This window comes from the organism of the source record quoted next, unplaced genomic scaffold (genome assembly GCF_019419815.1).
Source record: "Pyrus x bretschneideri cultivar Hongxiangsu unplaced genomic scaffold, Pyrus_bretschneideri_v1 Contig34, whole genome shotgun sequence".
Taxonomy (NCBI): Eukaryota; Viridiplantae; Streptophyta; class Magnoliopsida; order Rosales; family Rosaceae; genus Pyrus; species Pyrus x bretschneideri.
The window spans coordinates 4815034-4832542 of NW_025999657.1; the positions used below are offsets into that span (position 1 = coordinate 4815034).

General features: G+C 37.2%; 1 protein-coding gene across 1 annotated transcript; it reads left to right on the forward strand.

The window, feature by feature from the left end:
- Nucleotides 1-11362: 11362 nt before the first annotated feature.
- Nucleotides 11363-16607, forward strand: LOC103941840 (acid beta-fructofuranosidase 2, vacuolar). Its single transcript, XM_009352036.3, has 6 exons — nucleotides 11363-11907; nucleotides 12839-12847; nucleotides 14421-15277; nucleotides 15496-15657; nucleotides 15756-15991; nucleotides 16184-16607. The coding sequence occupies exons 1-6, from the start codon at nucleotides 11496-11498 to the stop codon at nucleotides 16551-16553; spliced, it is 2046 nt and encodes a 681-aa protein (XP_009350311.2). The 5' UTR covers nucleotides 11363-11495; the 3' UTR covers nucleotides 16554-16607.
- The last annotated feature ends 902 nt before the right edge of the window (nucleotides 16608-17509 follow it).

Here is a 17509-nt window from a genome sequence, read left to right on the forward strand (position 1 = left end):
AAAGGTAAATAAGATTGTGTCAGAGGTTAAAAATGGAGGGTGAATTTAACTCCCTTTTTAGAATTAACTCATACATTTTCTTTCATCTTACACTCTTGTTTAAGCTTGTTAGTTGTTTCTGTTTGATTTATTTTAAACGAAACAAGATACCCCAAAACTTATAAATTAGTATAAATACATAAATGTACATAATCCCTTGGTTATAGAATTAATAGGGTTGAAATATCCCATATCGACACTATATCTGAGAAAAGAAGAGTTTAAATATCATAATTCCACTCCAACTAATATCGAGGCCTTTGGTGACAAAACCTCATCACCTGACGCATTATGCAGGTGATAATTATCGGACAATATTAGTGTTGTTGGTAGTGGGTATTTGGTTCATCTCTTTGATAATTTTACATGGTATTAGAGCAAAGTTCAATCTTCGGTAGCTTCGTGCACCCACAGGCCATGAATCTGAGAAGAAAATAAATGTTTGCTGCCATGAAGAAGAAAAAAGGGAAGAAAAAGTATGGTTTCGTTGCCTTGGAGAAGAGATTAGAAAAATAAATAAATTTTTTGATTGAATAATCATGTGTGTCTTTTTGTGTTTTATTTTATTTTTTTAGTAAGTTTAGTTGGTTTTGAGTTTGAAGAAGAGAAAAAAGGTGGATGAAAAAAAAAATGAGAAAAAAGATATAAAAAAAGAAGAAGAGAGATTTGTTGGTTGGGACTTCTGAAAAGTGGTGTTAGTTTCTATTGGGTTTTCGAAAAGATTAGTGTTTATTCCAACTGAACTTTTTAAAAGAGCCGTTGGTTCCAACATATCAGGATATTTATTTATCAGGCTTTCGAAAAAAGATGTTAGTTCCAATTAGGCTTTCGAAAATATTAGCGTTACTTCCAGTTGGGCTTTCGAAAATAGGTATTAGTTTCAAGGATTATTATTTGTTAGTTTGGCTTTCGAAAAGAGACGTTTGTTCTAGTTGGGCTTTTGAAATGATTGACGTTAGGCATTCGAAAAAAGGCTTTGGTTCTGAAGGATTGTGATTTGTTGAGCTTTCAAAAAGATTAGCTGTTAGTCTCCGCATACCAATGAAGACTTCCTTCTTGGCAAACTCATGATTTCACATCATGGGTTTGAGGAGGAGGGGGGGCTGGGGAAGGTATTTTAGGGATATGATTTATTTTTTAGTATTGTTCTTTTGTAATCTTATAAATACCTTCTTATGTAGAAGAATAAAGTATTGAAGTTGTATTTGAGAATTGAGAATTCTAAATTTATACTACACTCTTTATTTTCAACTTTTGGTACTAGAGCCAGGGAGCGGGCAAGTACTGCTACGTGATGGGTGGGTCCCAATGGTCGACACGATGATGGTTGGTCCCTTGGCTCCGCGTGTAGGGTGAGTCTCATTGGCTCCATGTAACTCAATATGTGGATCTTCCACGTGTGACCCACTAATTAGGTCCCATGTGAGGGGCCGTGTTGAAATATCCCACATAGACCATATCCTTGATAAAAGAAAAGTTCAAATATTCTAACTTCACTCCAACTAATACCAAGCTCTTTTATGATAAACCCCACACTTGTCGAATTGTGCAAGTGGTTATTACCAAGTTCGGGATAATATCAGTAGTGTTGGTAGTGGGTTTTCGACCCGTCTCTCTGATAATTCTACAAATAGTTGAACAAATGCCATAAGTGCAGGATTTGAACTAATTAGTCTGAGACCTTAATAAATTTAATTCTACCATAGAAAATGTGTTGGTTATTTATTTTATTTATTAAAGATTCAAAACTTTATTTATTATTATTGAAAAAGAATAAATACGAAGAGTCATATCTATTAGAGAAGTTATGCCTTTTATTAAGGGGTGTGTAGAGTTTTATAAATAGAGAACTTGTGACATCCCGTCCCGGAAATATCGAAAACGTACACGTGAAATGACTATTTTACCCCTAGTTTGTTTTCGTTATGTTGTTTAGTCATTTTGTGTGGTGTTGGCATGTGTTGGGCCACACACACACACCCTATCATCTCCCTCACCCTCTGTCTTTTCCCTGTCTCTCTCTCCCGAGCTCCCTTCTTTCTTCTTCTTCCTTCGAACGTACGGACACACACATAACTACACCAAACCATTACAGATCGAAGAAACTAAGGGCACAGTCGAGATCGTGAAGCTCGTGGGAGCACGATCGTACCATTTTCAGGTAAGAAATCCGTCGTTTTCACGTCGATTCGACAATGGCAGTTTTGAGTACTATTCATGCAAACTTATTTCATCACGTTTTTGGGAATTTGAAGTTCATAGATAGCTTGGTGGTGTCCCAAGGAGCCTCGGAGTGCTTCGTTGGAGGAGTTTGGACGTCGGGATTGCCCTGTTCGAACTTGACCGATTTTGGAGGTTGGTGACAGGTGAGTTTTCGTAGGTTTTAGCCCTTCAAATTTGTATGGACATGTTCTACTAGTCTAGGGCTTCATTTTGGTTCAAGAATCGTGGAAAATGGTTGAGAAACGAGTGAGAAAACACGAATTGCAGGTTTTTCCAGTTTCCGGCGCCGGCGACGTCGCCGGAGGCTCGCTGGAGAAGGTGACGGAATCCGTTAAAACTAACGGAATATTCCTCACGGCGTCAGTTGACGCCGTCAGCGTGCCAGGCACGTGCCTGCGCGTGGTCGGCGCGTGGGGGCGCGTGCGGCGGAGGAAAATTTTTCTAAAAATATGGGTGTGATCCTGAGGTTGTGTAGAGCACGTTGGTATATTCATTTGTCCAATTTGAGCAATGTATGTGAAGTTATTACGAGAAGTTGGTTATGTGCTTTAAAATTGACGTTTTTATAGTTGTTTCGCATATAGGTGATACGTACCCCGAGGACGAGCGTGGTCACTCGAGGCAGGGGGGCTACGACCCTTCCATTTACCAGTGAGTGGGCTTTTGGTTTTCCGTATATACCTATATACTATATTTTCCCAGAAATTGAATTAATGTTTATCAGTTTATGCCATGCATTACATTATCGTTATTCGTGCATCGTTGGTTATGTTAGTAGTTGCATATATATATACATATGCATATTGGGTGCTGTGGACGCACAGGTAAGTGCCAGGTAAGTGTTATTCATATTTACATTCAGTAGCAGTTTGAGATGTTTAGAGAGCTCATAACCTGCACCCCCGGTGTTAGTGCTCCCGCCCAGAGTAGGGCACAGTCCTTCACGTGATGTTCACCTCCCGTACCACACGCTCAGCTTGGATCCAAGTTAGGTGCACAGTCTTGTCGTACAGACCACACTAGGTGGTTCCGACTCGTAGGTGACCCGCGATTATTCGCACAGCCTTCACGTGATCGTAGCACTAGAGCGTATATATATGTTACACCCAGGCCTGTCGTACAGACCACTTTAGGTGGTTCCGACTCGTGGGCAGGTTTAGTATTGAGATTGAGATTTGAGCTCTATATGCAGCCGTACAGGTCACGTTAGGTGACTCCGGCTGCCAGATTATTTGTTATTTGATATGAGTTATACCTGAGCACTTGCATTTCATTATGAGGCTTTGGCATGGCATACTCTTGAGCATGATTGGCATACCTATATACGTATATATGTTTATTTTCTGGGAAGTATACAGGTTTTACGGCGAGGGGTTAGAATGTATTTTACTAAATGGTTTTCAAAGAGTTTTTGCCCACTCACGCTTTTGTTTTGCGCCCCTCCAGGTTCTAGTTGATTAGCAGTTTCGGTGGTTTCCCAGAGGGCTTTTCCGGCATTTTTGACAGACACTCACCAGCGTAGGGTCACCTTCGGGTGTACTAATGTCGCATCTTTTCTTTGGACTGCTGTAGACTTGCTCTGAACTTGTGTCTCTCATACGCTAGCACTTGTTTTTATTACTTTGTATGCTAGTTTTTAATTATTCGTACTTTTCTTATTACTACTCTATTAGCTTCCGCACGTGCACATTCGGGGTGTGTCAGAACTCCTCAAACATAACAAATCCGTTAAAGAGATTTCCTTTCTCTTCCTATTATGTATATTTCGTATTATCCTCCTATTTATCTTCATAAATCATCATCAATGGGCAATTGATGACTACTTAGCATCCCATCTGCCATAATTGTGTTTATAGATTAGACATTGTGAGATTCAAGGGTTGTATCTTGAAGTTGTGGATAACTGTTATAACCGGTACGTAGGGAGGCGTTTACGGCTTTAGGACAGTGACAACACGCCTCTCTTAATATCACATGTTAGATTAATCCTTTTTCTATATACTGTTTTTTTTATTGATTTATGTATTTGAAGCATATGCGTTTATCTAATTAAGTGAATTTATTTGTGTTCTATGGTCATCATTATTAATATTATCCTACAGTATGATCTCTCTGTCTACTTCCTCTATAGCTCCCTTGCTTGAACACCATTTGCTCGTTCGTCTTGCTCGCTTCGCGGTACATTCTACCGTATGCGCCTTACTGGCTGGGGAAAGCCCATCTTTCTTGTAATTGCTCCCCCGTTCCCTGGTCAAAGACTCGGTTGGATAATAGTTGCTTTATGCTGTTCGGAAATATATCTACTTTTATTAACGAAAAATAGTTTTGTGTTGTTTTCCCAAAAAAAAAAGAAAAGGTTTTGTGTTAATCTTTCTCGTTTGATTTTCACTTTGTGTTATCTTTTTCCTTGAACACTATTGCTTGCTAGTTTGAAATCTCCTGTGGGCCGGGTTTGTTGGGTTCAAACTTCATGTTGGCGTAGTGAAATTCTTTGGTATTATCTATCTGTATTATATACCTTTTTTCAATTATTCTATTCTATATTGTTCTGTATTTTACATGTATTACAGATTAATTGTATTTTATCATAACCATATCATATGACTTTTTATGATAATCTATCCCAAATTAATTGTTGTCTACGTGTATCATTGATTTTTTTAATTAATCTACCCCTACCATAGGTTTTGTTTCATAGTCTACCTATAATACATGTTAATTGTACATGTATTTTTTTTTTCCTTTACCACAAATTAATTATATTATGTGCCTACATCACAAGTTTGCACAATTTGTTAAGCTTATCATATTTGTTGTATACGGTTGGAACCAAATTCGTGCACCTTCATGAGCAGTGGCTGAGCGCAAATCCGAGTAAATCTGAGCAATCTGCAAAACAGTGAAACAACTATGAGCAAGCTTACAACTATGCAAGGGAGAAGGGGGGGGGGGGAGCAAGCTTAATGTAAACAACTATATTTACATTAAGGATGAGGAAATAAACTGGTTTCGAATTGTCATTCATGAGATTCGACCTAAATAAGACTAATCACTTAAGAGTGAAGAGGAATATCACTAAACAGTAGTACCAAGTGACATTATGAAAGTGAGATTTGTCAAACTTGAACAGGTTCAGAATTTAGGAGTTGTTTGTTATTATTTTTTTGGATCAAATTTTTTGTTTTTAAAACTAATAAGTATTAGGTAATTTAGCTACATGCATCATTTTTTTAACAAGAAATTGAATTGAAAAAAGATACCAAACATGCCATTAATATTTTGGTTTAAATAGTTTGTACCATGTGCGGGATGCAGCATAATAAGAAATAATGATAACTGAGTACAAAGATTCCTTGTGAAAGAACAATTAAAGCGAGCCAAAGTAATTATAGTTTGATTCAATTTAGTTCAGGAGCACATTTTTTCATTATAAAACTAAGGGCCGGTTTGAAATTATTTTTTTTTTAAAACGGTTAAAAGTGTTTTTAGTTAAAATGTTTGAAATCAATTCTTAATAAAATAACAAGTGAATAATGAAAAAACACTTTATTGCGTCATGCCAGAAACACATAATTGATGCTTATGGCAAGAAGAAACAAAAGAGGAACAAAAGAGTGGGAGGTTCTAGCTCGAGTTCGTCAAAACTGGCCCTATATAAATGCTCCAATTATCCAAAGGGATCTACCCTACAGAGTGATTTTGTCGACTGCATTATTGAATGTTAAAGGTTGGTGTTTTAGAATTAACTGTATAGCTCGTTAGGTATTCTTGAATGAACAAATATACGTCAAGTTTTTAATTGTACAAGTTGAAAGTAGAAAATCGAGTAGTCGTGAAGAAATTTATTTTTCGCACAAGAGACAGAGTTTATTCATAATTAATCATTTTTTAACTTTCAATTTGAACAACATGTGAGAGTGACATTAATTTCTTTCTCTTAATATGCATTGAATATAATAAATGATTCAATCACTTTAGTCCTATACACCAAACAAGACCTAAAACTCCTCCAAACTATTATTCCTGCTTCTCAATTTTCTTGGAGTCAAGTGCATGTGGACGCTGCAAGATCTATCAGATCGGCAATTCAGCATATGGGTTTGGCATGTGGCAACATGGAGAACCAACAGAATTATCATCTTGCTTGAAAGGGTTTTGTTTTATGCACAATAATGATCATTATTTGTGGGAAACAAAACATTTTAATGGCTCAAGGACCCGAAGCTGAGTCATCATGTTGTCCAATAATTTAATGGATATGGTAGCTGTCATGTCACCGTCTAAAGCTGAATCAGCCGGACTAACACATCAACACCTATCCGTGTTAACGGGAACTGCTCAAGGAGGTCTTTCGGAGCTTACAAACCAATGGTAAATTAGATGTGTCTCAATCGTTAATTTTAATTCACCTTCTTAAACCAGTAAATAATATGCTCATTCTCATAATTCAACTGTTATTTACACTTTAAAATAAGTGCGTGACAACTTTTTTTTAAGATAGAACTACATCACACTTTGTTGTTTGGGATGTTGAACTTCTACTTTCTCTAATTTGGCTTTAGATTCATAGCTTAAACAAAATACGCAAAATGTAAAAGGAATTTACCAAGAACTTACCAATTTCTCGTTGCTGTTATAGGTAATGCAAAAGACATATATATTCAGTTTAAACTTCCACTTTGATTTAGGTGATATATATGTACTTGCATGAGGAATTGAGTTTTAAAATTCTCATGACATGCATTAATGAGTAATGAAAATTCTCTCCTCTAAACATGCTTTGACGAGAAATAAAAACTCTCTCCTAAAAACAAGCTTTCACGAGAATTGAGTCTTTACCACGTGGTTTACTGCTACATGACGTTTATTATAGCCCTACTTGGTTAAACGACCAAAACGCCTTTTGCATTGTGAAACAAAATAACAAAACTCAAACATTATTTGTCACTTAGTATTACAGTCTGGTGATATTCCTCTTCATTTGTAAGTAAAAAAAATCTTAGGTTCTATTCTCGTTAAAGACGAATTTGAACCACATTATTGTTAGTTCATTATGAGGTTTAGCCCCTTCCCGACCCCTTAGACCATCTCCAACCATTGGGGCTAAAAGCTAAATTTTGTAGTCTAGAAAATTTAGATTTTAGCCCAGAAACAACTTTTCTACTTCAATCCTTCTGGCCTAAAATTTTAACCCAAGATTATTAAAGAATGAACTTAGGATAATTTTTTTCTTAAATTAACTTTTTTTAAAAAAAAATTTATGTAGACTATCGTAAATTAATTTTATGAACATTTTAATCTAAAAATATTTAAATTCCAATAACTATTGAAAAATCATTAAATCAATACATGAAACTCATGAAATAGTATGGAAGCATATGAAAATCATGATAGAGATGTATATAAACACAAAATACATAAAACACATAAGACACACACAACACATGTGAAGCATATACAAAACAAATGACAGAGACGAAGCACACACAGAACACATGACACACACGAAACACATACCTAATTACATACAAAACACATGAAACGCATGAAGCACAAACCTACACACATGAAATTGAAACCTTCCATCATCCTCTATATAAACACAGGTTGAATATCAAACCATCACACAACATATTCACCAATCTTTCAACTTTCAAAGTGTTTTTGTTTCCTAAAAATCCTTAATATCTCATCAATGGGGATGCAGAAATGATCAACGCGGATGCAGAAATGATCAATGCGGATGCAGAAATGATCAACGCAGAAGCCAAATTTGCAAACTCGCTTATGCAACATAAGCACCATGCCGAATTTAGCTATTGTGGTTCTATCACGGGGCGTTCATTTGTGCAGCGTGACAGAAAAGAGTGTCTTAACCGAATGATGAAAGATTATTTCATCAAGTGTCCGAGATATCCTGCTCAAGATTTTCGAAGCCGGTTTCGGATGAGAAGAGAGCTTTTTGAAAGCATCTTGAATGCAGTTGTCAATCATGACCACTACTTTGCAAGGAAGATAGATGTCGTAGGCCGACAAAGTCTATCACCTCATCAGAAGCTCACATCTACATTTCGGATGCTAGCTAATGGGTGCTCTACAAACTCAATTGATGAGTATTACCGACTTGCGGAGACTATTGCTATTGAGATCTTGAAGCGCTTCTATAAGGCAATTGAAGCCATATATAGAGCCACATACCTCCACAAGCCAAATTGTGAAGATTTGAAGAAGCTTCTACGCAAGGCAAATAAAAGAGGCTTCCCTAGCATGATAAGAAGTCTTGATTGTATGCATTGGGAGTGGAAGAATTGTCCTATTGCTTAGGCTGGCCAATTCAAGGGCTGTCATAACAAGCCAACCATCGTGCTCGAGGCTATGGCGTCTTACGACACATGGATTTGGCATGCATTCTTCAGCGCTCCTGGATCAAACATCAATATCAACGTTCTTTGGTCTTCTCCTCTGTTCAATGATGTTGTCAATGGATGGGCACCAGAATATCGATACAAGGTAAATGGTAATAGGTATGAGCTAGGTTACTACCTAACAGATGGTATTTATCTTAGTTGGTCTACCTTTGTTAAAAGTAATTATTTTCGCAGAGGCAAGAGTCTTACAGGAAAGATGTGGAGAGAGCGTTCGGGATCCTACAAGCTCGATGGACCATTGTAAGAGGGGTTGCACGATTGTGGCATACCGAAGACCCCTATTCAATCATGATGATGTGCATAATTTTGCACAACATAATTGTGGAAGATGAGTACATCGAAATTGAAGAAGATTCAAACGAAGATGTGGATGATGACCAACTAATACATGAGAGAGCTATGGCAAGAGATGTCGAGCATCTCGCTGCAACCACATATGAGACCCGACATGATAGGGTCGCATTAAGTGAGTATATGAGACGTTTAAATAGAATTCAAGCTCCTCAAGGTCATGACACACTCCGCAAGGATTTGGTTAAGCATATATGGCGCCTAGAAGGTGAATGTTGATGATGTTGGAGTATTAATGTGTTCTTGTGTTAATTTTAATTGTGGTATGTTATTTTTTTATGTAAAAATTTTAAGTGTACCATGTTGGTATTTTCTAGTAATAAATTGAAGTGTTTTCTTGTGCAAAGTCTTTTGTCTGGTACGTTGTCAAAATTATTGAATGCCGTTTGAATTATTGAAGGCATCTATTGTACATCAAAGTGTGCATTAATAAGTACAATAATTATTGAAGGTATCTAGATTAATAGAAACAATAATTAATAAGCTATACATTTAATACACACAACAATTAATAAAGTGCATAAACTTAATACAAACGACAATTCATAAACCACTCAAACCACATAAACTTAATACAATCGATAATTCATAAACTACATAAACTTAATAATGATATCCACCATCTTGACTTGGTGGTGGACTTGGGATATAGCCTTGAGGTGATTCATCATCTTGAAATATGCTCCTTGTGGCATACTTTCGCCCTTTTACTTACCACGTAGGAATTTCTTCTTCTCTGGAGTGTATTTATTGAGATCATTCATCATGAAATTAATTTCGAAGCTCTCTTGCTTCCTATCCCCTTCTTCCTTCATGGCCAAACGCATGGGCCGCTTCTTCTTGCCGAGAGCTATGGCTTTTGGATAATTTTGCAAATCCGGTAGCAATGTGTCCACTCATCGGCTCTTGGGACTTCCCTTTTTCTCTTTGCTTCCTTTTGCTTATCTCTTCCCGGGGGCCTTGCAATAGAAGAAGTTGGGGTCATTTCATTGACACCTTCATCTCCATCATTTGTTGATGTAGCTTCATGTTGAAATAATCTTCCCCATTGTTGCTCCGCATTGGTTGCCTACCTCGGACAATCCTTGAGGACGTCCCAAGCATGATGCAACTTAAAAGGTTGATTTTTTGGTGTTACTCTTGTCTTGTAAAATGCCATTGCTTTGTCACCCTATGCAAAAAATACATAAAAACAATTAGTTGCAAAATAATATTATGTACATGACAAATAAAATATCAACAAAAAAACTCACAATTTATGCGGCGCTTCTTCCACTAGCCATGTCAGTCACAACTCTCTCCAAACTTCCCTTCCATAAAGTGCATGCTTTGTTGATAGTCTTCCACCGATCGTAAACACCACCACCTTCCCCTCCTGCCACCGTTGCAGTTTTCATGGAACTTTTCAACGATTTTATTCCACAAAACCTTTTTATTTGGATTCGTGCCAATTGCACCATCTTCGCTAATAGAAACCTATGCCAAGCATAACACAACATCTTCCTCACAGATCCAATTACGACCTCTAATATGCTGTCTTGCCATCTTGAAAAATTTGGAAATGGGAAGAAATGGTAGAAAGAAAAATTGGAAGAATTATAGGAGAAAAGTGAGTTTTGTGTGAATGCTTGAAAAGTGAGTTTTGTGTAAATAATTTTTTTTTTAATTATTTAAGTCGTTGGATTTAAATTTGGACCGTTAGATTTGATTATATTCGATCTCAGCTGTTGGATTCAACAAATATATATATATATATATATATATATATATATAAAAGAAGTTTGAATCTAGGCCGTTGGATCAACCAACGGCCTGTTGATTCCATCTGTCAGATCAATAGAGTCGTTGGAGCGCCTGGGGAACGTGGCCGACAAGCCCACGTGAGTGGAGCCCAGTCAGGCTGATAGCTCGTGCGTCGCTCGCGTCTAGCGAGTTGGTGGGGGGTGTGTGGCGCACAAATGCTCGGTTTCAGGCGCACCGATAAGGCCCGTCGATTCATGGGCTAATTTTTGGACGGAATTTGGCTTGCGTTTGGCTTTTAGCCCAAACATTTAGGTTGGGTTGGGTTGAGTTTAGGGGGAGGAGAATAAATGAAAAATTTTGGCTTTTAGCTTGAGTTTGGTCTTAGCGTAGATAATATCATTTACTAGAAAGAAAAAAAAAACTCAAATATTATTAAATTTAAAACAGTAGAATTAGAACAAACACCCACGAGACTCGCTTCAAACTCTGTTGTCCTCTTCTTTAGCAGAAAAGAGAAAACTCTCTTTGTCCACTTGTTTTCATGCATGTATGCATATATATATATAATCAAACACACCACATCAACGTGCACTTTGTCAGAAAAACTCATCAGCTCTCTGATGAACCAAGTTAACGAATTTGAATGAACTAAACCCATTTCATTTTCTAGAAAAATATATCAAAAATTCAAGTTTAGATCGCAATCCGTGCATGGCAGACCCTAGACCTTTTCTTCCATCGGATCCCGATGCCCTGCCGTACACCTACACTCCTCTCCCGAATCCGGACGAAGCTTCCGAAATCCGAAAGAGGCAGTTTAAGGAGCTCCTAGCAGTCTTTTCTGGGTTGCTGATGCTTTCTTTGTTGGTGGTCATTATTAGTAGTGACAACAATTCTGATTCCCATGCAAATAAAAATGAGCCAGTGTTTTTGGCTAAAGAGCCTTATACAACAAGGCCCGCCAAACTGCGCCCGGTTTCTCGGGGCATAGCAGCCGGAGTGTCTGAGAAGTCGAATCGGTTGGCCGATGCTGTGGACGGGCCGGCATTTCCATGGAACAATAGCATGCTGTCATGGCAGAGAACTGCTTTCCATTTCCAGCCTGAGAAGAACTGGATGAATGGTACATATATTTTTTTTCTTTCTAATTCTCTCTTTTTTTTCGTTTTTTTTTTAATTTTTTTAATTATTTTTTTCTTTCTTTTGGTTGCAAATTGGATGATTTTGAGTGGACAAAATGATTGGCTGATTTTTTTCTTTCTTTTACTTTTAACTTTTGGTCCATAAATGAGAATTATGAGATGGATTAATCAAAACACGTTGTTTTCATAAAGATGAACATTCACATTTGTCAATTGTTTCTCTATTCATTTGTGTTGCAAAAAGTGAAGTTTACTTTTATTTTTGGCGCCTTTATTTATTATATTTTGGAGTAAGGACTTAGATTAACTGAGTATTCAGTTGCGATAGCGTTTGAGTACAATAACACAATGCCATGTAGAGATAAATTATCATGTCATATTGTTTTATTAGAATGTGACACCACTGTAATAATGTACTTGATATGTTTAATTTAACATAATTTTTTTTGCAGTGCACACTTCCTTTACATAGTTTAGGTTAATTTAATATAATTATTACATTGTTTGTAAAAATAAAACATGATTTTTGCAGTTGAAATAAGAATATTTTACATTAACATAGTCATAATTTTATCCTTTGGAACAATTCACATATTATTGATTAGTAATTTTTTTTCTTATACGACAATATTGACCGTGGGTCATAGGATAAGTGATACAATGATCTACTAATAATTTGAAATCAAACTTGTTATTCATGAAAGTCAAATTTAGGACCTCTATTTAAAATTTATAAAGAAAACTTGATAGAAGTTTTCCCTTGCAAATGATTTTTGCTAGGATAGTTGTTGCGTGGGACTTAGTGTTTTTCTTCACCTTATTTTCAAATTAAATTATATTTAGTATTTTATTGACTTCTACCTTCTTTTCATGGTTGGCCCTGACTGGTGATTTCTCTTCCGGCTGCTTCAGATCCAAATGGTAAGCAACCTTTAATTTTCTGTTTATTAAATCATTACCTGTTCATCTTGTATTCTTCTGCACGCTATCTGGAATAGAATAATACGTAGTTGACTAGTTTAATCCACTTTGGATCTCATCAGGGCAGTTGATTAGAAAAGTAAGCATTGTTTTTCATCGAAATACGAAAATACAACCCAACTTTGTATGAAATATTTGACATGATCTTGCGGCTCCCTCTCCAACTTTTACAGTCAAACTTTGCCAACCCTACGCCACCTTTTAACTTTCCATGAATTTCACATGGAAAAAAAGGAAAAATTTCAATCATTGACCATTTCAATCATAAAAGTTCTGGAGATCAAGATTAATGGGATAATTGAAGCAAATTATTCTTCTACAGTAGATTATAGTTGGAAAATTTTGTACGTCAGCCTACAGTTTGTTTATCTGAAGTCTTTAACCCATTTTTCCATTCTTTAGACCATCTCCAACCCTAATCTAAAATCTAAAATTTTTAGCCCAGAAAATTTAGATTTTAGCCCAGAAACAGCTTTTATGCTCCAACTCTTCTAGCCTAAAATTTTAGTCCTAGATTATTAAAGAATGAATTTAGGCTAATTTTTTTTTTCTTAAATTAACTTCTTCCTTTTTATTTTTTTTATTTTTATAAATATGTAGACTATCGTAAATTAATTTTATGAATATTTTAATTTAAAAATGTTTAAATTCCGATAAATATTGAAAAACCACTAAATCGACACATGAAACTCATGAAACATTATGGAAGAATATGAAGATCATGATAGAGAGGTATAAACACAAAATACATGAAACACACAAGACACACATAATACATATGAAGCACATCCAAAACACATGTGAATGACATACAAAACACATGATAGAGATAAAGCACACACAGAACACATGTGAAACACATACCAAATACATACAAAACACATGACACACATGAAACACATACCAAACACATGTGAAACACATGACACACATGAAACACATACCGTTGGATTTAAATTTGAGCCGTTAGATATTTTTTTTTTACTGTTAGATTTGATTATATTCGATCTAAACTGTTTGATTCAATTAAATCTGGCCGTTGGATCACAAAAGTAGCCGTTATGCTACCGATCGGCCTAACAAGCGGGGGAACACGTCCACGTGGGTGGGGTCCCGTTAGGATTCAACCTGGCGCGTGCGGCACGTTAGGCAAGTGAGCGCTTGGCATGTGGCCTTCACATCCTACTTTTCACTCTCATTAGTGGGCTCCACATCGATTTTTGGCTAAAAAGGGGCCAATATTTGGCCCCCTTTTGAGTTTTAGGTTTTAATTTGGGTTGGATTTTTTGGGGGAAGGGGGGGGTGTTTTTGGAGAAGGTCTTAGTTTTAACCACTCGAAGATGCTTGGTTCAAAGCATAGCTCGATTTCTTTCTAAGTGGTTATATTCCTAATTAATAACGAATAAAATTGAGGCTAAAAGTTCTAAATGTGTCAATAAAAACATGCCGATTTGACGAATTTCCCGTTATAGATTTTTGCAGCATCTAATTTTGTGACATGTAAATTAAACAGGTCCATTATTCTACAAAGGTTGGTACCACTTTTTCTACCAGTGGAATCCCAACGGTGCAGTATGGGGAGACATTGTATGGGGCCATGCAGTGTCCAAGGACTTGATCCATTGGCTTCACCTCCCTCTAGCCATGGTGGCTGACCAGTGGTACGACATCAATGGAGTCTGGACCGGCTCAGCCACCATTCTCCCTGATGGAAAAATTGTCATGCTTTACACTGGCTCAACCAATGAGTCGGTCCAAGTCCAAAACCTTGCATATCCTGCTGACCACAATGACCCTCTCCTCACCAAATGGGTCAAGTACTCCGGCAACCCGATTCTAGTCCCACCCCCGGGCATCGGATACAAGGACTTCCGTGACCCGACAACTGCTTGGTACACGTCCCAAGGCAAATGGCGCATTACTATTGGGTCCAAGCTTAACAAAACAGGCATATCCTTGGTTTATGATACCAAGGACTTCAAAACCTATGAGCAATTGAATGGGGTGCTTCATGCTGTCCCTGGGACTGGAATGTGGGAGTGTGTGGATTTTTATCCGGTGTCGAAAACCAGTGACAAAGGACTGGATACTTCGGTGAATGGGCCTGATGTGAAGCATGTGGTGAAGGCTAGTCTTGATGATGATAGGAATGATTACTATTCATTGGGGTCCTATGAGGAAAAGACTGGCAAATGGGTTCCTGATAACCAAAAGATTGATGTTGGTATTGGAATTAGGTATGATTATGGCATTTTCTATGCCTCCAAGACTTTCTATGACCAAAACAAGGAGAGGAGAGTTTTGTGGGGTTGGATTGGAGAGTCTGATAGTGAAAATGCTGATATGCAGAAGGGATGGGCCTCCGTTCAGGTAAATTGGTTTCTTTTCTCTCCTCGATATTTACAGGAATTCACAGTATCTGGTACATTATTTAAATTATGTCGGTAATATGGATATCGATCAAGTATTAAAGTGTGTCAACAGAATAATGTACTACAGTATTTTAGTACATGGTACCAAACATTCCTTTCTTTTGGCGCATGTATCTTTAGCTGGAGCTATAACGTTTGTGCGATAATTTAATGTAGGGAATTCCAAGGACAGTGGTGTTTGATAAGAAGACTGGAAGCAATCTACTTCAATGGCCAGTGGAGGAGGTCGAGAAATTGAGATTGAGCATTACGGACTTCGACAAGGTTGAGGTCAAGGCAGGCTCAGTGCTGCCACTTCAAGTTGTCACAGCCACACAGGTTTGTGTTCCGTTCTTAATTAGATTTATGTTGATTAATATGGTAAAATTCCGAGAACGTTTGTTTAGTTTTAAAAGAAATGATTGGCAATGTAACAGTTGGACATTGTTGCTGAGTTCGAGTTGGACAAGAAGGTTTTGGAGAGCGTAGCTGAATCTAATGAGGTGTTCAGTTGCAACACCAGCGCTGGAGGTTCCCATCGTGGTGCTTTAGGACCCTTTGGTCTTCTTGTTCTTGCAGATGAGACCCTCTCAGAGCAGACTCCTGTCTACTTTTATGTAGCCAAAGGGCCGGGTGGCAATTTTGATACTTTCTTCTGCGCCGATCAAACAAGGTAGATTTTTCATCACAAATGTTCTCTTCGTAGATTGTGAGTCTGGACAATTGATCAGGTTAATTATATGTTAAATGGACTGTCGAGATTCACAACCTGTCAACATAAGCTTCTGTCTAACAACATATATAAGTTTTTCGTTAACTTGTTATATACTACTTAGAACTAAAGATAACTTTTTCTGTTATATAGGTCTTCTGTGGCTAATGATGTTAAGAAAAAAGTTACTGGCAGCTATGTTCCAGTTCTAAAAGATGAAAAATTATCAGTGAGGATTCTGGTTGACCATTCGATCGTCGAAAGCTTTGCTCAAGGTGGAAGAACAACCATCACAACTAGGGTTTACCCAACCAAGGCAATTTATGGGGCTGCTAGGCTATTTTTGTTCAACAATGCTACCGAGACCAGTGTTACTGCCTCCCTCAAAGTATGGCAGATGAACTCTGCATTTATCCGTCCGTACCATCCGGACGAAACGAGCAACGCAAGCTTAAACCTTGTTACCTACATCAAATTCATTGTCACATTCTTTATTTTTTTTACTTTATCTTTTCTTAGATAGGGAAGGTAATTGATTTATTGGAAATAATATATCTGAGACATGCATTTTTATTTAGTGGCGAATTTTAATATCAGTTTCTACAATTGAACATTGACACAAGTCTACTTCTAGTCTAGCTTAGAGTAATAATATTGCTTGTAATAATAAAAAAAATACATACGAAATTCTTAACTAAAAAGAATGTACGTACCGTACAAGAATAACTAAATTGTAGAACAATCAAATGATCTTGAGCAAGTAAATGACTCTCTAACTTGTTCTCATGAAGAGAAGGTCCAAAAGCTATTTTTTTGTTTTTTTTTTTAAACAAACGATATTATCTACACTAATAGGAGAGGGGATTGGCTAACCCTCAAAATGGGTTAGCAATAATACGGTTTAAATTCACTTTTGACGAGAATCGAATCTAAGACCTCTCACTTACAAGTAAAGAGGAATACTACTAAACTGTAGTACTAAGTGGCAGATATAAAAACTATTGAACAAGTAATAACAATTTAAATAGAATATAAAAGAGGAACCCCTTGATTAATATAGCATGTTCAACACCAATCAAGAAGGATGCATGTAGAACCACCATCGAGGAAGGAATTGGAGTGGAGCACAAGGAGCACGCCACTACCCTAAAAACACCCAATATGGCCGTGCCTAAGGATAAAATTGGCGAGATGGTGGCTGCCCTAGTGGCATTGCCACAACATCCTAGTAAGTCTCGAATCCCAATTCTAATTTCCATTTCAACTAATAGGTTGTTACCTTCTTTGGTGCAGGTTCCAAATTGATTTCAAGGTGGTGGGAGCATTTACATGGACTATAGTAACCAAAACACCACAATCAGGGAGGATCACTAACCCCTCCCATTCATTGAGCCATACTATGAGAACTTTGAAGAGCATGTGGTGGATGGTGCAAGCTTCCATTCCATGGGCCCAAATGAAGCTTAAGAGGAAAGATCG